Consider the following 25,675-nt stretch of genomic DNA (forward strand, 5'->3'; position numbering starts at 1 on the left):
GACGAGGCTCTGGCGACCCCATCCTCCTCATGGAACTTGGAGGTGGGGAGGGAGGAATGGCATGAAGGTTTAATGTGGTCATATAAATCGTTCCCCAGATGGTCGGGCTAGCACCTTAATGGTGCTATGTTACCGGAGCGTACTGGATTTGTATCCGGCAAAGGACCATCAAATCGATAACACTCCCCAAAGCCTTCGGAGAGCAACCTTATCGCTACAACAACAACAACATTATACCTTGTGAATTTTTTCTTCCGGGAGTGGGATTCGAACTCGCACTCGTGCGATGATTGAACTGTTGACAAATACATTTGTTTTACTACAACTACAACAAACCAAACCAGTTTTTTTAATGAACCGGCAGCAACAAAAACGTGGCTTTGATACAAACTAACATACAAAGTATGACTGTTCAAAAAATAAATCTATCCAAAGAAGGAAATTGGAAAAAGTAGCACAACAGCAAAGGTATGTTTTTGGGCGAGTGTGCTTATCAACAATTCAGTTATCGCCGGAGTGCGTGTTCGAGTCCCACTCCTGGGGGGAAAGGATTTGAAGTGTTATAATCGAAACAGCTGTCGCATTGACCGTCATGATGTCACGGTGTTTGATTTCAAAATATAACAAATGCATTGTTATTGCCGTCCGTTCAAATAAGCTGTGTTGTTGTATACGTATGTACTTTAGCAGTATCGCGTAAAAAATACCCCGTAGGGAAAATCTATAGTTCAAAACTTGCGCGCTTATAGTGCATTCCGAACCACTACTAGTTTGCCATCTATCGCTTTTACATGCTTTCAACTGGCGAATTTAACATGGCGATGTCCTAGGCGATCAAAATTGTAGCCGCCGCATTACATTTTCTCTAGTTCCGAGCCAGATGAAGGTTCCACTTTGGAACTAGTTGTTTATTGGCACTTTTTCAATAGTTCCGAGCCGGTGTAAAAAATTTACAGCTAAGATCTGGTTCTTCTCCTGTTGTTGTTGTTGTAGCAATGCTCGCCCCACCTAATAGCCGCGACCGATCACAAATTGTCATCAATATCCTCTAACGGGAGTCCAAGGAAACTTGCCGTTTCAACAGGGGTGGACCATAAGGAAAGGGGTGTTAGAGGCGTTGGTTCCACATTACAATTAAAGAGATGGTTGGTGTCATGTGGGGACACATTGCAAGCAGGGCATACATTCTGTATGTCGGGGTTGATTCTGGATAGGTAAGAGTTTAACCTGTTACAGTATCCAGAACGAAGTTGAGCAAGAGTGACGCGCGTTTCCCTGGGGAGTATGCGTTCCTCTTCTGCGAGTTCTGGATATTTTTCTTCAAGTACTGGATTCACCGGGCAATTCCCGACATAAAGGTCCGACGCCTGTCTATGGAGTTCACCAAGGACCTGCTTGTGTTTTTCCGCTTCTGGGTTCTCAGGTGCCGTATTTCCTCAAAATGCTTACGGAGATGACTCCTTAGGCCCCTAGGCGGTGCTGGTTCGTCAATCAGATGTCTGTTGGGATGCCCAGGTTTCTGGGTATTCAACAGAAACTGTTTGGTCAGCATCTCATTTCTCTCCCTGATGGGGAGTATTCTCGCCTCATTATGCAGATGGTGTTCTGGGGACATAAGAAGACAGCCCGTGGCGATTCTGAGAGCAGTATTTTGGCAGGCCTGTAGTTTCTTACAGTGGGTGGTTTTTAGGGTTGGCGACCATATGGGTGACGCGTAGTACGTAATCGGCTGGCTAATTTCTTTGTATGTGGTCAAGAGCGTTTCTTTATCTTTTCCCCAGGTACTGCCAGCAAGGGATTTGAGGATTTTATTACGGCTCTGAATTCTTGGAACAATTGCGGTTGCGTGCGCACCAAAATGTAGATCCTGATCAAACGTCACACCCAAGATTTTGGGGTGTAGGACAGGCGGTAGCGTAGTGCCATCGACGTGGATGTTCAATATGGTCGACATTTGGGGCGTCCATGTTGTAAATAAGGTTGCGGAAGATTTAGTCGGTGACAATGCCAGGTTTCGCGAGGCGAAAAAACTGGAGAGATCAGGGAGATAGCCGTTTATTTTATTGCATAGCTCATCGATCTTTGGGCCTGGGCCTGTGGCCATTATTGTGCAGTCATCGGCGTAGGAAACGATTGTGACTCCTTCCGGTGGTGAAGGCAGCTTAGATATGTAAAAATTAAACAAAGGCGGGGATAGGACACCACCCTGTGGCACCCCTTGTTTAATTCTCCTTTGTTTTGATGTTTCGTTTCTGAATTGCACCGATGCCTGCCGACCACCCAGATAATTTGCGGTCCATCTTTTAAGACATGGGGGAAGGGTAGACCCTTCCAGGTCTTGCAGTAACGAGCCATGGTTGACCGTATCAAAAGCTTTTGATAGGTCTAACGCTACGAGTACTGTTCTATGGTGGGGATATTGATTCAAACCGCAATTTATCTGGGTGCTAATGACATTTAGCGCGGAGGTAGTGCTATAGAGTTTTCTGAAGCCATGCTGATGAGGGGCTAGCTGCAAATGTGCTTGGAAATAAGGGAGCAAAATGGCTTCAAGCGTCTTTGCCACTGGCGATAGGAGAGATATCGGACGATATGACTCACCTACGTTAGCTGGTTTCCCAGGCTTTAGTAGCGGGACCACCTTGGCCATTTTCCATTTCTCGGGTATGACAAAGGTGGAAAGAGACAGGTTGAAGACATGCGCTAAATATTTGAAACCCTCTTTCCCTAGGTTTTTAAGCATCGGCATGGCTATGCCGTCTGGGCCCACTGCTTTGGATGGTTTAGCGCGACCAATGGCGTCCTCAACCTCTCTAGCGGTGATGGTAATTGGTGACGCACTGAGTTTGTGTTTATGTGCGTGTCTGTTGGCTCTCCGTCTATTTTTGTCGACCGTAGGATGCATTATATATTGTCGGCAGAAAGCGCTCGCGCATTTTTTCGCATCCGACAGCACCTTATCGCCAAAGGCGATGGAAACTTTGTCTTTGTGCTTAGTCGGATTCGATAGGGACTTTACGGTGGACCAAAGTTTACCTACACCGGTAGAGAGGTTACAACCTCTTAGGTGCTCTTCCCATTTCGCCCGCTTGTGTTCGTCCACAAGCAATCTGATGCGTTGGTTTATATCCCTTATTTGGGGGTCGCCTGGATCAAGCTGTCTTATAAGGTCGCGTTCCCTCGCTAAGCTCGCGGCCTCCGCCGGGAAGTGGGGCCGGATTTCGGGAATTCTCCCGGCGGGAATGAAATGTGCCGAGGCGGATTCAATGACCTTACGGAAGGCACGCTCCCCTTGGCGGGCATCAGTCGGGATAGGTAGGGCAGCAAAGCTGCTGTCTGTTGCAGATTTATATTCTTCCCACTTTCCTTTTTTGAAGTTTATGAAAGTGCGTTTTTCGGTGACGATGAAGTCGGCGGTACGCTCGAACGAAATAAGTATGGGCAGGTGGTCGGATGCCAATGTTACCATCGGCTGCCAGTTGACGCAGTTTACGAGTTCTGCGCTCACTATTGAGATATCTGGCGAGCTATGGCAACTTCCTACCATACGTGTGGGGGCGTCTCCATTTATTGTGCAGAACGTCGTTTCGTCTATTTGATCCGCCAACATCTCACCCCTACTGTCCGCCCGCAAGTTTGAATGCCATAGGTCATGATGGGCATTGAAATCGCCTAAGATAATGCGATTGTTGCCAGTGAGTAAGGCCTCGATATTAGGGCGGTATCCACTGGGGCAACAGGTGACAGGAGGGATGTAGATGTTGATGATTTCTAGATTTGCATCGCCTGACCGGACAGATAGGCCTTGACGTTCTAAGACATTGTCACTGCGGTCGCTGCCAGGATCAAATATATGATATTGCAAAGAGTGGTGTATAATAAACGCGAGGCCGCCTCCATTTCCGCTCTCGCGGTCTTCCGTGTGGACATTATACCCAGAGCAGGTCTGCAATGCAGATCTTGCTGTGAGTTTAGTCTCTTGAATCGCAGTAATGCGGATGTTGTGCCGCTTCATGAAATCGACTATCTCCGTAATCTTCCCAGTTAGTCCATTACAGTTTAACTGCAGAATTCTGAAGTGCATAAGGGGAGACGCCGCCACTCTGGGGGTAAGTGACGGGTGACTACGCCTGGGTTGTGGAAGGCCAGGAGGCAATTGCTGTTGTGGCCCTGGGACTGGGCATCCTTGGGCAAGCATTGGGGTACCCGGATGATTTGGATTTGCGACCTGGCAACATGCCGCGATGAAACCCGTTGGGGGGTTGCCGTCGCGGAGACCAGAACATCTAGGAAAGTGGCACCACCCAAGGCAGGAGCTGCATTGAGCGGATGTCGCAAACCTATATATTCTGTGCTGGCAGACGGTGCAAACGGAGGCAGGGACTAAGAGTCTGTTTCCCTGACCTGTACGATTGCTGCCAGAAAAGAGGGGGGGAGAAGAAGACGGGGGCAGGGGCTGATGCTCAGCATTGTTACCAGCTCTACTACGAAGGTAGTAGTTATGAGTGGTATCAGCTGTTTGAGTTGTTGGCGCCGTGGGGCGCGAGCAGCAGCGGGTACTTGTTGTGGCTTGCTGAGCAGCGAAGCTGCTGGAAGGTAGTGGGTATACGCTTAGGCGTAGACTACGGGACGCCCTTGGGCGTGAGCAGAAAGGAGCCACAAAAGATTTATAAAAGTTACGTGGACGTCGGGTTTTGGGATCAAGCCCAGAACAACCTGTCCGATGCAACCATCCCTTGCACGAGACACACTGAACAGAGTATGACCGTCCTAAAAAGATTCTTTTCTGGCAAATGCAGCAAAACCATTTCTCAGGACCGGGGTTAGGAGACGGACCCGGATTGGGTTCGATACCTTCCCGGAGTAAGAGAATATGTAGCAGTCCTGCTGCAAGGAGCTGCTGGGAGGATGACAATTTGTGGGAGGGACGAAACAAATTAAATGGGGTCACACTGAAATGACAGTCCTTGGTCGGAAAAAATCCCGAGTCGCTCCGGTACATAGAACCGACTGCCTTGGGAAGCGCAGTCTCCTGGTACTATTTCGTTGGCTACGAACCGGACTGAAATTCTACATTTTGTTTCTAGGACGACTTCCCTTCGGGGTTAGTACTGCTAAATTTGAGTATGTATGTTAGACTGGGTCGATTTATTAACCGATATCGAGTCATCGATTTTTCGATGGGATCTGGGCTCATGTAAAAGAGATAAAAGGCGAACTAGTAGTGGTTCCGAATGCATTAGAAGCGCATTGAACTAGAGATTTTCCCTAAAGGGAGTGCTTGGCCTTATCCAATGGGTGCGATCGCTCACTAAATGTCATCAATAACCTTTAACGTAAGTCCCATTATCACTAATCGAATAGTTGTTGCATTCAATAAGTGACAGAGTCGACTATACGAGGCTTGGCCTTATCCAATGGGTGCGATCGCTCCCTAAATGTCATCAATAACCTTTAACGTAAGTCCCATTATCACTAATCGAATAGTTGTTGCATTCAATAAGTGACAGATTTGACTATACGAATAATTTTATTTGCAATCTTTAATGAGTTCTGCGATTCGTAAGGCGTGATGGAATTATTCTTAGCCATCTGCTGCTCAAATATGCATGTTGCACTTTGCTTCTTTGACAACCTCAGAACTAGAAAAGTAATTCCATACCCGGCTACGTTTCCAGAAACTCATTTTCCAACAAATTACTTTAAACAATTTCTTTTTTCTTTTTTCATAAAATTAAGTTTATGAAATTTTTTTTAGATGTAACTTTTTATGAAACCATCAGCATGCGAGAAATGACACTTAGTCGATTGCATGCTATTGTAGCGGATTTACTGCAATTCCCCTTATTTGCAAACTTCTACTAAGTTCGAATCACTAAACTGTTGTATAAATAACTCCACTCTTCAATAATACAAAATGGCCTTTATTAAAGTAATTCACAATAACACTTGTACTTCGCTTACTGATAGCTTGCTTAACTCAAACTGATTCTCGCGCCTCTACTGTGGCGGATTTTTATACTTTGTGATTTCTCGTTTACATACTTCTAGACTCTTCCATAATTTACTTAGTTACTGTCATAGCTCTCATGTGCGCGTGTATTTGTGAGCGACACTTCCACAATTATAATTGCATACTTTTGGGAGCATCTCAGATAAGATATCTGCATGTGTTTGTATGTGTGAGCGACACTAGCACAACCATTGCATACTTTCGGGAGTATCTCAGATTTATGCATGTGGTTGTGCGTTGCTTCTCCGCTGCGTGTATGTACATATGTGTAGACATAAGAATAAATAAATATAAGGTGCGATAACCTCCGAAGAGATCTAAGGCCGACCTTCTCTTCCAATTTGCGTCGTGCTCCTCTTGATTTTCCCTACAAATTGGCCGGACGGGACCTACATGTTTTATGCCGACTCCGAACGGCATCTGCAAGGCAGATGAGTTTTCACTGAGAGCATTTCATGGCAGAAATACACCCGGAGCGCTTGCCAAACACTGCCGAAGGGCGACCCCGCTTAGAAAAATTTTCTTCTAATTGAAAAACCTTATTTCTAAAATTTTGATGTTGCTTTGCCCGGGGTGTGAACCTGGGGCATACGGTGTGGTAGGCGGAGCACGCTACCATCACACGACGGTGGTGTGTAGACATAATGATTGAATTATTGATGTGCCTCCAAGTCACTGCTTAGCATCGGCTTAGATATGATAGTATCCCTTAGTGCTGCTAATATTCGTTACACTGACCTCCACCTAAGTCTGATGGTCCCGATCAGACAAATCTCTCGATCTAAACGCTGCTAGCCTCTCCAAATTAACCACTTTCATTTTGGTTCGTGGTTTGCCAATGGTTTGTATGCGGTACACTATATCGTTAATCCGTTTTACAACTTTGTATGGGTCTTCTCAATTACGCTGCAATTTTGGGGACAAACCTTTTTTTCGTTGTGGGTTTTATAACAGCACCAAATCTCTTTCCCGAAACCCTTCCGAATTAATTGTTTTATCGTATCTCGCTTTCATCTTGTCACTCATAATCTTTGCTTGTTGCCTTACCACTTCGTGTATCTCTCTCAGCTCTTCTTCCAAGACACCATTGGATTTCTTGACATTTCTCTCCGCATCGGCATCTATTCCAAACTTCAAATCAGCTGGCACTCGAAGGTCATTGCCAAAAATTACTTTTGCAGGGGTTTGGCCCGTTGTCACATGCATTGCTGATCGGTAAGCCATCAAGAATAATGGTATGCGGGTATCCCACTCCTTATGGTACTTGTCTACTTTTTTCCTTAAATGCTCCTCGAAGGTTCTATTGAAACGTTCCACCATACCATCAGACTGAGGATGCAATGCAGTTGTCCGTGTTTTTAAAATGCACAATGATTTACACATTTCCTGGAACACAGCTGGTTCGAAATTCCTGCCTTGGTCAGAATGTAACTCCATTGGTACACCATACCTTGCAACCCAATTGTTTATAAACACTTCGGCTACTGTTGCCGCTTCTTGATTTGGGATTGGGTATACCTCTGGCCATTTGCTGAAATAATCCATAACCACCAGTACATATTTTTTTCCGTATTTGCTAGTAGGAACTCAGTGACCGACTGACGGCAACCAACCTAATAGAATCTCTGTTTAGTCTTCTCGAGCGTGATTCCAAGATGACGTCCGCTTGGGCCATTATGCAGCTCGCTGAATACATCAGGAATCCTCTTTCTGGGAACAACTATCAGTTTCTTCTTGCATTGACCATTCTCACTCTCCCATACTCGATGCAAGCAACCGGATATCAATTCTAAACTGTTCCACTGTGCCCAATATGACTTCGCAATGTGACTCTGTGCTGAGATCTTCTCTCTATTTGGTCTTTCGTTTCGTTCGAGGCCTTGCATAACATGTGACAGATCTGTATCTTCTAGCTGACACTTCCTTAGTTGTTCCTTATCCAATTCATACGCACACGTTATAGTCATTAGCCGAACATCTATAATGTCTTCTTTAGCCTCGGCCTTTGAACAGTGCTTGCATTCCAAACTACATGGTCTTCGTGACATTGCATCGGCATTCCCATGGGTACTACCTTTCCGATGCTCAATGGAAGAGTCATAGCTTTGTAGCCGCTCGATCCACCGTGCCAATTGCCTTCTGGATTACGGAACTGCAGAAGCCATTTCAACGCTGCGCGATCTGCCCTACCGCGAAATCGCTGGCCGTAGAGGTATGTATTTGTGAAAATGTTTAATGCACTCTACCAATGCCAATAGCTCTCTCCATGTAACGCAATAGTTCCTCTCTGGTTTTCCAATCGAAAGGCTGTAATATGCAACTACCTTCTCCTGTCCATCGACCAGTTGTGATAAAACGCCTCCTATAGCATATCCAATTGCATCTGTATCTAGAATAAATGTTGCTCGTGGAATCGGATATGCACAGTGCACAATCGCTCCTTCAATGTTTGGAAAGCTACTTCTTGCTCCTTCTTCCATTCAAAAGCTTCATTTTTTCTTGTAAGCTCATGGAGGCTATGGGCTACGCTGGAAAAGTTTGGCACAAATCGGCGGTAATATGTGCACAGCCCAAAGAAACTTCTCAACTCATGCAGGTTCAGTGGTATTGGCCAATCCTTTACTGCCTCTATCTTTTCATTCGCAGTACAGATGCCTTCTGTCGTTACATTTTGACCCAAATAATTTACTTCCTTTTTAAACAGCGAACACTTTTTGGGACTTAGTTTCAGGCCAGCGCCAGCTATTCTCTGGAAAACTTCCTCCAAGTTCTTAAGATGTTCATTAAGGTTCTTGCCCAATACGATGATGTCGTCCAGGTACACCGAGCATGTTTTTCAATGTAGTCCTTTCAGTACCTGGTCCATGAGCCTCTCAAAAGTAGCTGGTGCATTACAACGTCCAAAAGGCATCACTGCAAATTGCCAAAAACCATCGCCGACACTGAAGGCTGTTTTCTTTTTATCTTCCTCCTTTACCTCAACTTGCCAGTAGCCGCTTTTCAAGTCCAGTGTGGAAAACCATTTCGTACCAAATAGCCAGTCCAGAGTATCGTCAATTCTTGGCAATGGGTAGCTATCCTTTTTCGTGACGTCGTTCAACTTGCGGTAGTGCACGCAAAACCTCATTTTCCCATCATTCTTCTTCACAAATACCATCGGTGAGCTCCATGGACTAGCTGATGGTTCGATGACGCCGCTGTCGCTCATTTCTTGTAAGATTTGACTCACAACTTCCCGCTTCGCCAATTGAACACTACGAGGAGCTTGACGTATCGGCCTCGCGTCTCCAGTGTCAATTTGATGTTTCACAACATTGGTGCGGCCTGGTTTGGAACCATCCTGGTCAAATATGTTTGCGTGCTTTAGGAGCAATTGCTTTGCCTTACTCTGATAATCTTGATCTAGCCCCTCCGTCCATGCCGTGATGTCATTTGAAAGATCAGTCTTGCTAGTTGAAACGTGTTCCTGGAGCTGTTCACAGTTAATAACTACTTCAGCCTCTTGGCATCTTCCCAAAATAGCTCCTTTGGTCAGTTTGAGTGGTGACTTGAACTCATTGAGTACTCTTACCGGAATACGTCCATCTTGTTTTGTCATAGCCAGGGTTTTTCCTACAAGTATTTTCGGTGCTGATTTATTTGCTGCTTCGACAACCTACAATTTGTTTGTCCCACAATCTCCATCAACCTTTGCCCAGATTACTGCTTCTGATCTTGGTGGTATTTCCTGACTCTGTTCAACCAGCACTCGTTTACTGCTGTAGCCTCTCTCGTAGCTGAAATTAAGTGGCACATCCATGTTCTTATATGGCATCGTCTTGCTTTGCATATTGATCTTGATGGTCGATTAAGAAGTCTACTCCAATTATGATTTCATCAACAATCTCTGCCACTGTAAAATTGTGTAGTGCCGTGACGTTCCCAATTGCTACTTCACATGCTACTTCTCCAATTACCTGGGTGTCCTCGGCCGTGGCTGTACGTAATCTTGCTCCAAGCAATAGTCTTATCTTCTTGTTGACTAAATCTGATCGAATGATGGAATGGGATGCACCCGTATCTACAGTCAGTAAACGTTTCTTTCCATCCACATATCCTCCGACAGTAAGATTGTTCGACCTTCTTCCAATTTGCGAGATAGAGATTATGGGGCATTCAATTGAGGGAGCCAGCTGTCGGCCTTTGCGGCTGACTCGCTTTAGTTTAACGATTGAGTGGATTTTGAGATTTGCTCATCTCCGTCAGCTCTGCGTTTACGGCCACCCACATTGTTGGAAGTATTAGGACCGGTGTTGCAATGATGTGCAATGGGACCTGGGTTGCCGCACTTGAAACATTTCATAACTCCCGCATCTTTCTGTTGTGATCCCTTCCGTGCTTCCAAAATAGTGTCTACCCACTCTGTCCTTTCTACTACCACACGATGAACTTTGTATGCTGGTTTACTCAATAGTGACGCCGTTTCCTGAGTCAATGCATGGGATACCGTTTCAACAAATGTTTGCTTTGGGTTCGCGTATGTGCCTCGCTTCGTTTCGACGTCCCGTATGCCGTTTATAAAGCTCTGAATCTTTACCCTTTCAGTGTATTCCACGGGTGCGTCCGCATTTGCAAGATGGGCCAATCTTTCAACATCCGAAGCAAACTCCTGTAATGCCTCATTTGCTTTTTGGTAACGGTTTTGCAACTCAATTTGGTATATCTGTTTTCTATGCTCGCTTCCGTAACGTCTCTCGACAGCGGCCATCAATGCTTCATAACTGTTCCGTTCGTACTCTGGAATCCTCTGTAAGATTTCCGCTGCAGGCCCTTTCAATGCCACGAACAGTGCAGCAACTTTATATTCCGCACTCCAGTTGTTCACTGCTGCGGTCTTCTCAAACTGTAGCTTGAAGACCTGGAAAGGAACAGAACCGTCAAAAGATAGAGTTTTTACCTTCGTATTACTCGCTGAAGCAGCCGGGCAATTAAGTTGCAATTCCTGTATACGACCTCTCAAAGCATCCACCTCTGCCTCGAATTTTTCTTCAAACTGCATTATTTTTTCGTACATGCGCGCTTCGAGTTTTGATGATATACGCGCCTCTTGTGCTTCTAGTTGCACTGTTATGCGTGTTTCTTGTTCTTTCAGTTGTGTTTCCATCTTTGATGTTATACGTGTCTCCTGTGATTCCAGTTGGGATGCTATACTTGTCTTTTGTTCTTCCAGTTGAGTTTCCATCTTGGATGTTATCTGTGTTAACATTTCTGAAATGCGTACCTCCTGTGTTTCTTATTGTGATGCCATATATATCTTCTGTTCTGCCAGTTGAGATGACATTGTCGATGTTTGAGCAGATATTGCAGCCAAAATCGTGTTCAAGTCTGTGCTCGTAACTGTCTGCGATGTATCGTTTTTTTTTCTTCAATTTTTGTTGTTGTCTCGTCGACATCGAGATGAAAGACATACTCTTCCACGTTAATTCCTTCTGCTTCCATTGCCTCTCGTAGCCGTGCCTGAAGTTCGAGTTTAACGCCTCTTGTATTCAATCCACGGCTCTCCAACTCCTTCTTCAGTTGCTGGATCTTCAATTCACTTAACTTTGCCATGTCCTTGTTGTATTCGAAATCTTCGGAATTTATTCAACAATTCCTCTACTGACACCAATTGTAACGATTTTACTGCAATTCCCCTTATTTGCAAACGTCTGCTAAGTTCGAATCACTAAACTGTTGAATAAATAACTCCACTCTTCAATAATGCAAAATGACCTTTATTAAAGTATTTCACAATAACACTTATACTTCGCTTAGTGATAGCTATCTTAAATAATCTCGCGCCTCTACTGTGGCGGCTTTTTATACTTTGTGATTTCTCGTTTACATACTTCTAGGCTCTTCCAGAATTTACTTAGTTAGTGCTATATAAATATAACTACAGATGTACGTGTATAGCTCTCATATGCGCGTGTATTTGTGAGCGACACTTCCACAATTATAATTGCATACTTTTGGGAGCATCTCAGATAAGATATCTGCATGTGTTTGTATGTGTGAGCGACACTAGCACAACCATTGCATACTTTCGGGAGTATCTCATATTTATGCATGTGGTTGTGCGTTGCTTCTCCGCTGCGTGTATGTACATATGCGTAGACATAATGATTGAATTATTGATGTGCATCCCAGTCACTGCTTAGCATCGGCATAGATATGATATTATCCCTTAGTGCTGCTAATATTCGTTACACTATGTTGAAATCGAATACAAGCTAGTCGAATTTTAATCAATGCTAAAGTTGCTAATCGACTAGTCGCGACTTGAACTGCAATTGATATGTGAATGTAATAAAATTACATTATAATTTTAGCGTTTGAATAAACAAATAAATATACACAAGTCCTCCAAGCCAAGGTTTTTATATAGAGACACTAACTAAAGATGCAAGAAGAAAATTCATTATTGAAATAAATAAGCGTCAGGAAGAAAAATCTCTTTGGGTACATCAATAAATTGTTTTTCTTTAATTTTCGACACAGAATCAATCAGGCATTTATTATGATGTGGACTATGAGCCATCTGGCAATGGCATTGGCAATACCAGTGTAGATCATTTGTATGGATCACAAAATCAGTCATCTTCCCATTCACATACGCATTCACACAGTGGAAATAATCATATACCAGGACCACAAGGAATACCGATGAGTACATACACGTCAGGAAGAGCTCCAAGTAGTTATTATGTGAAATGAATTTAATTACTTATGTACGTATGTATGTATTTAATTAAGAACAAAATATGTAGTTCATAAATGTGTCCGTCTGTAGTAACAGCTTAAGTGGGCATAACATAAAGTCGATATTTTAACTCGTTCTTTAGAAATCATTTAATAATAATCAATTATTACATTTAATTCTATCTAAGTGCATCCGCTCAAAAGAAAAGTTGTAAAAAAATATAATTAACGCTTTTAAGAGATATCTACGTATGCATGCATTTGTCTACTTCAGCTGTTATTATGTATACATAGGTATAGGTAGGTATATATACCTCACCTCGACTTAAGCAACGATTAACTCCAAAAAACATGTTGCTTGAAAAAAACGAAAAGCTGATATCTTCTACTTTGGTGGAATTGTATGTTTTTATCAAGCAATTGTATGTAGAGTAGTGGGGATATTTTTCAATCAATAAAATATGTGACCCGGCCTATGAAAAGGTGGCTTATGACTCGAAAAAAACTACTGCTACTAAGAAACTGAAGAAGTTCATTGTTTATCTTTAACAGCTGTTTCTCCCAATTTCTTTTTTGAGTCATAAGCCACCTTTTCATAGGCCGGGTCACATATGTTGATCGATAGAGAGTGAGCAGAAGTGAGTTACCTGTAACCTAAATCGTTATCAAATGTTTAGTTGCGTTAATACTAATAATTTATATAATACTAATATATTGGAAACGTTACAAATGAGCCGACTTAAATTACCAGTTGACAAAAAAACTGAGCAACTTGAACCTCTTGATTTTCGATATAATTTCGATTGTCCCTGTTCATACATGGATATAAATTCGCGCCAACAAATTTCTTTTCTTCCGACTTGTGGGAGATAGCGCGACTCTCGCCATGCATTTGGCAAAATATGTTACCGACATCGTGCATATAGACACGGTAAAACAGAACATTCGCGAACCAAATACGAATCTTTAGCTTAGGGCCAAATTTTATATTTGGCAGAGACAATCACATTACACTCAGCGGTCGATAGCTGAGTATAATAGCTATATTCAGAATTTGTTCCATAAAAGTCTTATTCCACGTCTAAATGTATTGAATTTATGCCTTGAAACAAATTTTGGCGTTCATAAAAAAAAGTTCTGAAATAGTTTTCTAACGGCAGTTGAGATAGGTTGATATTCCATTCAACAGTTGATATGTAACTATTAACATATCCTCGCTACATATGTAGGTTCAAATTTGAAATTCGGTAGTTAGCTTCCTTAAAATCTCGGTGAAATTTGAGCTCAGATACGTCCAAGGGAGCCCAATGGGGCGGTTCAAAAAAAAATATCTTTGTTTTTTCATCGGAATTAAGTTCAGAGTTGTTCTTTAGGGTTTATAACTATCAAACTGGTTGTTATAGGAAAAATCTTTTTAGATATTTTTATAAAAATATGTCAACAGATTTATTTTTTTGTTAATAACCCGTTAGATAGTAATGCAAAGCAGAAGATGTAAAGCCAAATTGCCCATACATTTTGTATGGGAAAGTGATAACAGTGTTGCGAACAATCTCAATGTCAGCGGCTCATAATTTTAGAGAAATATTTTGGCATCTAAACAAAACTTTTGAGCTTAGGTTCCATGCATGCATTTTTTTAGAAGAGAGCAATAATTTTGAGTTTAGACCCTATTTTCTACCAATTTGTTAAAATTTGCAAGTGGCAATTTTCAATAAGCGTAGAGATTGCTCGATTCAGAATTTGTACATAAATTAAAACAGAATTAATTTACATTATGTAACTTCGCTCTATAATTTTAATTGAGCAGGTGATTTGTCTTAAAATCAATTAGTTTAACCTACGCAAGTTTATACCGAAGGTACGAGATCCAAGTAATCTTCCTAGCAAAAAATGCATTCCTTTAGCAGATGCCGATAGGAGTTTCAATAAAACATATAGATTCGCCAATTTGTAGAAAACAATAAAAAATAGCATACCACCAACACACTTACCTAACTTAACCCCGTTGATATAATGCTCGGGAATAAGAACTTATTTTTTTTAAATATCCAAATGATAATCGTCTGAAAGAAGAAATAACGATGTCGAAAATTTCAAATTATGCGCAATAGTATGGATCATAAATATATACATAGAAATATAATATATATAAACGCCCTAGTTCATAGTATTTGTTATTCTACTTTTAATCTATTAAATAACAGTAATATTAACATTAAAAAAATGTCTTAAATTAACAATCCGCCTGGCCTACAAATCGTCGCTCATTGTGAATGATGACTAAGTGTGATATCTTATCTGTCAACTGCCTCATAGGATGTTCAATATGGCTACTTTTAAGCGTTTTGACAGAGTGTTCAATATGGCGGCGCCTATCTTCAGCGGGTGATAGAAAGAGATACAGAATGAGACAGCGATAGTCAATTACAAATCAGGTGATCCAATCACTTTGGAATTTTGACGTCTATACAGAAGATATCAACTTAGTTATCATTCACAATGTCGTCGCTGAGCCAATAAACAGTTCAACTATCGCAGAAGTGCGTTGTTTCAATTTTTCCCATGTGTTAAATCGACTGCTGAGTGGAACATCACCTTTTGTTTCAAAAACGCCCTACCTGAACTCAAATTCAATACGTTTTGACATAAGCTGGGCTGTTTATGAAAAAAAATCTGAGATTGGGCGTTCTTCAACCGACTTCTGAAAAAGGGCGTTCTTCAAACGAATTCTGGTATAGGGCGTTATTCCACTCAGCAGTTTAAATAAAAATACCTTTTTACTTTTCAGTAACTCTTCAAGAGATCAAAAAAGCTGTTTTCTTTATAATACTTTAACCTTTGATTACTTCCAAATAAAAAAAAATGTATCGAAACGTTGCAAATGATGAAATGTGCAATACTATAGCCATCATCCGGTGGCAAAGAGCGTGAGCCAGATAAATAATTTTGCATGTAAATGCAACAACAACGATTTGAGCCAGATAAATCCAGATAGAAGTCTGGCTCAATTTGTGAGCCAGATAATTTGTTAATTACTTGTCTTTAGTTTGGCAACGCTGCCTTTAATAAACCTACTTTTTTCAAAATAGATGTCGCTGCTTAGCCTTTCGCCGTATGACTTAAATGAAAAATAGCGGCAACATCTGCCCATCACATTTCACGTGTGCGAAAATATCACGACATCTGCTTCTCAAGTCTCTCAAAGATCCAGAGGATTCCCGTGAGAATTGAGCGTGAGCCGGAGCTGTAAAACTCACTGGATGACGGCATATACGAAAAAAAAACAAAAACAAAAAAACTTGGCAAAAAAAAATAGTTTGGCAAAAAAACACAATTTTTGCAAGCGCTGCGGCGATTTTCCTATTGTAATTTGATGTATAGGGAAAAATCAAGAGTTAGGTCAGTAGCCTTTTGGTATTAACAATGAGGAGATATTGTTAAAAAATATAAACCATTATTTAGATTATATTTAAGTATATGTTATGAACTCTTATATGTATTACATATACATACATAAATACTAGTCGTTAAGTGAGTATATATATATACATATATAAGATATATATAAGATATATAATTGTAACTTATTTTTAATTAAATTATCACGAAGACATAAATTGAATACTGTACATGTATTTTTATTTAAAAGTTAAGTTTATTTATTACAATTAATGTAAAAATTACATTTACAATACTTACATATAGAATGTTATATACACACCTTGGAATAGTTATATATTTATAACTATCGTAACAAACAATAATTTGTTAGAAAATAAGGCCTTTCATAACACTGACCAAGTTCAGTAATGCGACGTTGTACATTCATATATATTAAAGGTAATTCAGATACGTTGACTCGGGCTATCTTAAAAAAAAGATATTAATGTGCAATAGGGGTATCAAGCGAAAGTGTTCACGTGGGGTATAGTTTTCAGTTCGACTATTTTATTGGCACATATCATGCCAATTAACATGCAAATGCAACAAAAACGCTGTGGTCAGTGTTGTCATTTTAGTTTTTTCAAACTTAATTTATCTCTTTTTTCATCCGTTTAGCTTGAAAAATTGCGATTTACCTTTAAGCTTTTTTTCAGCTTTTTTTTTGCAAAATTTTGGAAATTTCAGATAACCAGTTAGGACTATTGCATCTAATGGGATAACACAGATTCCACATTTGAGTTTTGGGGACAGGTTCGAGAATATAAAAATGCCTTCGGGAATAATCCATTTACCAGTCTTTCCAGATGTGCTTAGTTTTTCCAGGAGTGGAGCAAATTTTAAGTACTATGAATAACGTAATACTAAGCAGCGAAATAAAATTTATTATATACACTGTTTTTTATTTCAGGAAAAAATATTTTATTTTTTTTAAAGAAGTACAAACAATATAAATAACATCCGAAAGGTTTTTGAATTTCAAGTGCCCGTTTGCTTATTAAAAAATCTTGTGCAGTGTTCTGGTAGAGGCAATTTATAAAAACTCCATTTTCCAAAGTTTCTTATACATTTTATTCAATGCAAATATAGTTTTAGGTTGAACAACGCAACTATGTAAAGCAAAGGTGTTATATTTTCTTAGTAAAACAGTCTAATTAACAAAACCGAAATAACCTTTTTTTGATATCATATTTCTATAACTTAGATAAGGAGAAACAATAAACCATCTAATTTCTATCATATAATTTCCATCATAAAAAGATGTGATAGAAATAGTCTGGCCATATTTATTTTCTGTTGGTGGTGGATCTCATTTGGTATTTGCCTATCTTAAAAAATGTAAATTTTACAGGAGGAGCAAAAATATGTAATATATCATACAAAATTCTGCGAGAAACGCAGTTTCGAAAAATCTGTTGGTTAGGGTCTTTTTAAATATTATCTTACGCATATTAACTTCTATGTACATATGTAGATATACTGTTGCTAGCACTGAAATAATTGAAGTAGTAGAAGAGTGGTCACTTTAAACATTTTTTATAAAACAAGGATGGCATCTGTAAATTATTTTATTTATTTTTTTTATCATATTGAAGTTAACATTACTTTTAATTTTTTTTTACTAGATGTATGAAATGTTTATTCTATTATGTTTTTTATGAAAAAATGAATAGAACCGTTGAAAAGTTGCCTTAAACTTTAAGCTAATTTCTTGGCCCTTTTTAGTTTTTATTTTTTGTCTAACTATAACCTGAAAAGTTCTGACACCACTGGCTGTTATCCTGATATCTATCTGGATCAAATTTGGAATGTTTAATATCAGCCTTGGGAAGATAGTTGTTTAGTTCAAAATGCTTCTTTTGATACCACAGTGGTCGGTTCCATAGGCCAGAAATAAAAAAATCAAAGTGAAAAGTTTGTCACCAAATGTGTCATTAGTATCTCTTATTATAATATCGTTTTAAAACTTATATTTGTTTTTGTTGTATTCGAACTGTACTCTTTAAGAGTAGCTTCAAAAGTGAGGTTATGGTATTAGTTTATGAGCAAGTTAGAAATATAGTGCAAGCTTAAGCTATTTAAAAATACATAAAATATCATGGTATTGAAATAAGTAAAAATGAATATTGAAGTCCAAGGTACTTCATTTTGAAATAATTTAGTGTCTTTAGCTTGTTGTGTTTTTTTTTTTTTTTTATTTAAAATTTCACCAGTGCCTTTATTAGTGTTTATTTGCACAAATATTTCAATTTCAGCTAAAGTTTTAGCTAGGCTTATCACCGATCCTAACGTTGGGACTCATATCCTATTATTAGTCAAAGTCTTAAGATTCTATAGTGTTAATATCAGCTACGACTTTCTGCCACTAAAGGTGCGTGCACACTAAGCGGCGCGACATCTAGCGGCAGCGGCGCTTCACTTTTTTGCCTATTTGATCAACATTGCCGCTCATGGCCACGCCGCGTAGTGCTGCTGCCGCTAGGTGTGAATTGTTCCATAATAATACATGCAAATAATATTTTGAGGCGCAGTGTAGTGCAGCTCAGTGTGGCCTTAGCTTAAAGCGGGAGTCATTGGTACCGTATGTCGTATCGCTGTAGTCGTATCCCTAACGTAATCAGCTGTTTATAGTTACGACGGTAAACCAAAAACCAATTGGTTGGCTGCGATACGGTTACGACCTTAGCGGCACCAATAATCGATTGCATTGATTCCCATAAGTTTGGTCGAATCAGCTGTTATAAGGTTACCGATACGGTTACCGATAAAGCACCAATGTCTGCAGCTTAACTATGTTTTGCGACAGTTTTCTGATAGCGTCAGCCTGATAAATTATTTTCGTATGTTATTATATGTGCTCACATGTAACATACTGTAACGATTTTACTTGCAAATCCTCTTATTTGCCCTTCTGCTAAGTTCGAACCACTAAACTGTTGAATAAATAGCTCTAATATTGAATAATGGAAAAAATGGCCTTTATTAAAGTACTTCACAATAACACTTATACTTTGCAACTAGCTTGCTTAACAACCAACTGATTGATAGCTCAAATGAAACTCACTCCTCGCCTCTACTGTCGCGCCTTTTATACTTTTTGATTTCTCATTGATACTTCCAGGCTTTTCCATTCCAGAACTTACTAGTTAGTTTCAGCTACAAAATCGCCAGCCACAACTACGTTTATAACTTCTCATTTGAGTAATACTTGCACAAATTAGTGTCCTCTCTTGTGAGCAATTCAGATAAGATATATGCATGTGTTTGTGCATTGCTTCTCCGCTGCTCGTATACGTACATGGTACATAGGTGTAGACGCAATTATTGTTGCGTTTATGTAGATACATAATGATTGATCTATGGATGTACATGACATCACTGTTTAGCATCGGCTTAGAACTAGCAGCACCCCTTAGTTTTGCTAATATTCGTAACAATACGATATTATTTCATCCAGTCGACGATATGCAAATGTAGACTTTTGTGTGTGTTTGTTGTTTTGTTATTTTTATGTATGCAAGATATTTTAATAACTTTAGTTTCTTTATTTAATCCTATTAAACATTGTATTTGCGATAGACACATCATCACTTTTTGTATGCATGCGGTGAAAGTGGGTGGTTGTGGGTCGGTATGAAGGTATCACCCGCACCAATTTTATGAAAAAATAATTCTGACATATTTGTAAAGCCGTGACCAAAGTTTCACGTTGATATCTCTACTGGAAGTATTTTTGGCCACCAACTCCATATAAGACCGACCACTGTGCTGTCCCAACATTTTTGGATGTATTTTAACTGTTAAGCATTAGTACTCTATCTGTTTTAAGTGCAAGCTTACGCTTTTTTTAGTTGGATAATTTGTTTTAAGTTTTTGAGTAAAATTTTATGGAGCGATTCGGAAAAAAAGTTTGAAAACAACACTCATCATACTATGTGTACACATTGGTTGAGTGTTGCCAACCCTCATAGTACTGATCCGGATGGTTCCAATGAGATTTGATCGTGATCCGGAGCTGAACGGCTCGATGGAACAGCCTAATCGTTCGCAATTTCATAAGGTAGGTCAACCAAATTTTAAAACGGGGTATTTTGAAAATAGTTTGAGACAAGGCATTCCTTAGCAAAATTTTGAGATACAGCTTTTCAAAGGTTTTGTTGTTGTATTTATGTACTATAAGCAAAGAGGATAAATATTTATCCTCTTTGCTATAAGTACATCCAACGGGCACAACCACTCACGAATACGCTTCGAACTACTCTAACTGGAGTCCAAGGAGTTTCAAAATAACGACTTTGCTTAGAGGTGTCGATATATAATAAACATTTTTGTTTGCTATCAGACGCGAAAATCCACATAACCTGCTGTGATATCAAACGCATAACGTTAATATCTTTCATTTTATACCCATAATAACCATTAACGCTTTATGATGACTCGTATTCACATATTGTTAATCTAAAATCTTTAATATTTCGACGTGCCATTCGAAAAGTATCACTTTCAGAATCTTTTACATACCATTTTGTTTTAGTTTTGAAACTTTTACTTTACATATGGAACACCGATTTGAATCAACAAACTTTTTTAATTTTATGGAGAGTGTAATTATTCGAATTGTTAATTCAATAAATTAGTTGTGAATATTGAATTAAGTTGTAAAAATGCACTTTAGTAATGTACTTGGGTATGTATCAAATTAGAGCGACTATAATAAATTGTGTTTGAATTCAATGTTTCATCGTTAAACTTATTTAAAACAGTAAGGGAGTCTAAGATCGGGCTATTCATGGCAGAAATATACTCGAAGTGTTTGCCAAATCACTGCTGAGGGGCGACTCCGCTTAGAAAAACGTTTTTCTCATTGAAAAACTTGTTTCTAAATTCTTGACGTTTCTTTTCCCGGGAATTGAACCCGGGATCTTCGGTGTGGTAGGCGGAGCACGCTACAACCACCCATTAAATACTTTCATTAAATCGTTAATATTGTAACGAATTTCGGGGAATTCCAAGTATTTTGCACCTTCTGCTAACGTTCGTATTGCTGAACCAATATTCAGTATTGAAAATATGATCTTTATTTAATCTACTTTGGGAGTAGTACAATTATACTTCAATATCACGTACTTCACAACTAATGCGTGTTTAAATCAAACTGATTAGTTATTACTCAGCTTGCGCTGCTTTTATACTCTCTGTTTCCTCGTCCGCATATTTCTCCAAAAGTCTAAACGTTTCACCTTCTAGAACTGTTGTATCTCCTGCTTGGTAATTTAGTTATATGCGTGTATGTGTGAGTAAGAACGTCGGCTGATGACTACACGTGTGTGTGTGAGATATCTCTTCACTTTGAACTGCTGATTATGTGTGTGCATGTACTTCTCGTCGCCTTCCATGTATGTGTGTAAATGATTATTGATGTGTTCATGTACACAAGTGTGGCTTGTTTTAATGTTTATGTGTTGTGATTATTTAGTAACACCTAAGTCGGATCGCCCCGATCAGACAAATTTTCCGATCTAAATGCTGCCAGCCTTTCCACTTCCATTTTGTTTCGTGGTTTGCCAATGCTTTGTATGCGGTAAACTACATCGTTGATCCGCTTTACGACTTTGTATGGGCCTTCCCAGTTACACTGAAAATTCGGGGACAAACCTTTCTTTCGTTGTGGGTTATATAACAGCACCAAATCTCCTTCCCGAAAACATTCCGAATTAATTGCTTTATAGTAATGACTTTCATCTTGTCACTCATAATCTTGGTTCGTTGTCTAACAAGATCGTGTACTTCCCTCATCTCTTCCTCCAAGACACCAGTGGGTTTCTTGGCATTTGTCTCCGCATCGGCATTTATCCCAAACTTCAAATCAGCTGGAAGTCGAAGGTCATTGCCAAAAATTACCTTTGCGGACTCTTGGCCTGTTGTCTCATGCACTGCTGATCGGAAAGCCATCAAGAATAATGATATGTGTGTATCCCACTCTTTATGGAACTTGTCGACTACTTTCCTTAAGTGCTCCTCCAAGATTCTATTGAACCGTTCCAACATACCATCGGTCTGAGGATGCAATGCAGTTGACCGTGTTTTTCGAATGCCCAATTTCTTACACATTTCTTGAAACACCACTGATTAAAAATGCCTGCCTTGGTCAGAATGTAACTCCATTGGTACACCATACCTTGCAACCCTCTCGTTTGTAGCCACTTCTGCTACTGTTTCCGCTTCTTGATTTGGGATTGGGTATACCTCTGGCCATTTGTTGAAATAATCCATAACTACCAGTACATATTTGTTTCCGCAGTTGCTAGTAGGAAATGTATCTGCGACATCCATAGCGATCCTTTCAGATGGCGCACCTGAGTTATACTTCTTCATCTGGCCATGACTTCGGGTTTTGGGCCCTTTCGATCTACTCCAGACCTCGCGGTTGGAAGTCCACTCAGTGACCGACTGACGGCAACCAACCCCATGCCTAATTTTCTCGATTCTTCGTGATTCTAAGATGACCTTCACTTAGACCATTATGTAGCTCGCTGAGAACATCAGGAATCCTTTTCCTGGGAACAACTAGCAGTTTCTTCTTGCACGAGCCATCCTCACTCTCCCATATTCGATGCAGGCAACCGGATATCAATTTTAAACTGTTCCGCTGGGCCCAATATGACTTCGCAATAGGGCTCTCTACTGACATCTCTTTATTTGGTCTTTCGTTTCGTTCGAGCCCGTGCATAACATGTGACAGATCTGCATCTTCTGTCTGACACTTCTTAGTTGCTCCATGTCCCATTCATCCGAACACGTCGTAGTCATAAGCCGAACAGCTATGATGTCTTTCTTAGCCTCAGCTTTCGAACAGTGTTTACATTCCAAATTACGTGCTCTTCGTGACATTGCATCGGCATTTCCATGGGTACTACTTTTTCGATGCTCAATGGAAAAATCATAGGTTTGTAGTCGCTCGATCCACCGTGCCAATTATCCTTCTGAATTACGGAACTCAAGAAACCATTTCAACGCTGCGTGAACTGTCCTGACGCGGAATCGCTGGCCGTAGAGGTACTTGTGAAAATGTTTAATGCACTCTGTTAATGCCAACTCTCTCTGTGTAAGGCAATAGTTCCTCTCTGGTTTTCCAATTGATCGGCTGTAATATGCAACTACCTTCTCCTGTCCATCGACCAGTTGTGACAAAACGCCTCTTATAGCATATCCGCTCTCATCTGTATCTAGAATAAACGTTGCTCCTGGAATCGGATATGCCAACATTGGGGCAGTGCACAAACGCTCTTTCAATGTTTGTAAAGCCACTTCTTGCTCCTTCTTCCATTCAAAACTTTATTGTTTCTTGTAAGCTCGTGAATGTTATAGGCTACACTGGCAAAGCTTAGTACTGGTTTTGCAATTCTATTTGGCGTATTTGCTTCCTGTGTTCGCTTCCGTATCTCCTTTCCCTCTGGAATGGTCTGTAAGATCTCAGCAGCAGGTTAATGCTGCAACTTTATCTTCGGCATTCCAGTTGTTCGCTGCTGACATCTTCTCGAATTGGAGCTTAAATACCTGGAAAGGAACCATTAAACGTTGGGGATTTTACCTTCATAGAAGACGTTGAAGTGATTGGACGGTTCAATTGTAACTCCTGAATACGATCTTTTAAAGCATCAATCTCGGCCTCTATTTTATCTTGTCGACCACTGAACCCTTCCTGAAACTGCGTTAGTTTCTCTTCCATACGTGCTTCCAGTTGTGCAGAGATCTGCGATGATACCTGTGGTGAAATTTGCGCCGATATTTCGGATATACGTGCCTCTTGTGCTTCGATTTTAAATTTTATTTCTGACGACATCTCTGGTTATACGTGTCTCCTGAGATTCCAGTTGGGATGCCATATATGTATGTATTCTGTTCTTACAGTTGAGTTGATTTTTGCGACGAAATTTCTGAAATACGTGACTCCTATGCTTCTATGTTGGATGTTATGCGGTTCTCCTGGGATTCTAGTTGAGATGCCATTGTCGATGTTTGTGCAGATATTGCAGCCAATATCATGTTCAAGTCTGTGTTCGTCACTGTCTGCGGTGTTTTGTTTTTTTCTTCCATTTTGTTGTTGTCTCGTCGCTATCAAGATGAAAGACGTACTGTTCAACATTAATTCCTTCCGACTCCATAGCGTCTCGTAGCCGTGCATGAAGTTCGATCTTATTGCCGGTTGTATTCAATCCACTGTTCTCCAACTCCTTTTTGAGCTGCTGGCTCTTCAAATCACTTAGCTTGGCCATGTGGTTGTTGTCCTTTGGAATTTATTCAACAATTCCTCTTCTGACACCAATTGTAACGAATTTCGGGGAATTCCAGCTATTTTGCACCTTCTGCTAACGTTCGTATTGCTGAACTGTCGAATAAATAATTCCAATATTCAGTATTGCAATATGGTCTTTATTTATTCTACTTTGGGAGTAGTACAATAATACTTCAATATCACGTAATTCACAACTAATGCGTATTTAAAAATACTGATTAGTTATTACTCAGCTTGTGCTGCTTTTATACCCTCTATTGCCTCGTCCGCATATTTCTCCAAAGATCTAGACATTTCACCTTCTCCTGCTTGGTAATTTAGTTATATGCGTATGTATGTGTGAGTAAGAACTTTGGCTGATGACTACACGTGTGTGTGTGAGATACCTCTTCACTTCGATCTGCTGGTTAAGTGTGTGCATGTACTTCTCGTTGCATTCCATTGATGTATGTAAATGATGATTGACTCGTTCATGTACACAAGTGTGGCTTGCTCTAATGTTTTTGTGTTGTGATTATTTACTAACAGCATAGTGATGCTAATATTCTTCACAATATAAAGCAATTTCCATTCCAGGAGATATGTATGTATGTGTGTACCAAATTCTGAAATGATAAGTTACAGCTCGCGAAACAGTAACAAAAGATAAGGCGCCACACCTAAATTTGTTATTCTTTCACTTCTTTGATACTCTTTGGCAGAAAATCTGCGACTGTTTTAAAAACCTGTTAAAAAAATTGGGCATGGTTAATCTATCCAACTTTGTCCAATTGTATCAGAAATAGTTGTTATTTTAAAAACCTGTTCATAAAATTGGGCGTGGTTAATCTATCCAACCTTGTCCAATTTTATCAGAAACAGTTGCTATTATAAAGTATTTAAATCCGTGTACCGAAATTCGCTACATACGTGTTCCGTCAAAAAAAAAGGGGTGATGCCACGCCCGCTTTCCTGTTATAAAGACATTTGGGGCGGCTGTGGTGCAGGTGCAGGTGCGGCAGGTGTGGTGGTAACGTGCTCGCCCACCACACCGAAGGTCCTTAGTTCAAGCCCTGGGAAGAACAACATTAAAATCGCTTCCCAAGGCAGTCGGTTCTATGTACCGGAGCGACTCGGGATTTTTCACGACCAAGGACTGTCATTTCAGTGTAACGCCATTTAATTTGTTACATCCCTCCCATAAATTTTCATCCTCCCAGCAG

At 40.1% G+C, this 25,675-nt stretch overlaps 1 protein-coding gene across 12 annotated transcripts in view; it reads left to right on the top strand.

Moving 5' to 3' along the window:
• The window catches only part of pwn (pawn), a 198,972-nt gene extending 178,092 nt beyond the window's left edge, over window positions 1-20,880 (top strand). For all 12 annotated transcript variants that reach the window (XM_067773853.1, XM_067773849.1, XM_067773851.1 and 9 more), the window contains one exon: window positions 12,533-20,880. In XM_067773853.1, the coding sequence (XP_067629954.1) occupies window positions 12,533-12,748 (216 nt within the window). In that variant the 3' untranslated portion in view covers window positions 12,749-20,880. The remainder of the gene's footprint in view (window positions 1-12,532) is intronic.
• Window positions 20,881-25,675: the final 4,795 nt, after the last annotated feature.

Source organism: Eurosta solidaginis, chromosome 3, assembly GCF_040869045.1.
Source record: "Eurosta solidaginis isolate ZX-2024a chromosome 3, ASM4086904v1, whole genome shotgun sequence".
NCBI lineage: Eukaryota > Metazoa > Arthropoda > Insecta > Diptera > Tephritidae > Eurosta > Eurosta solidaginis.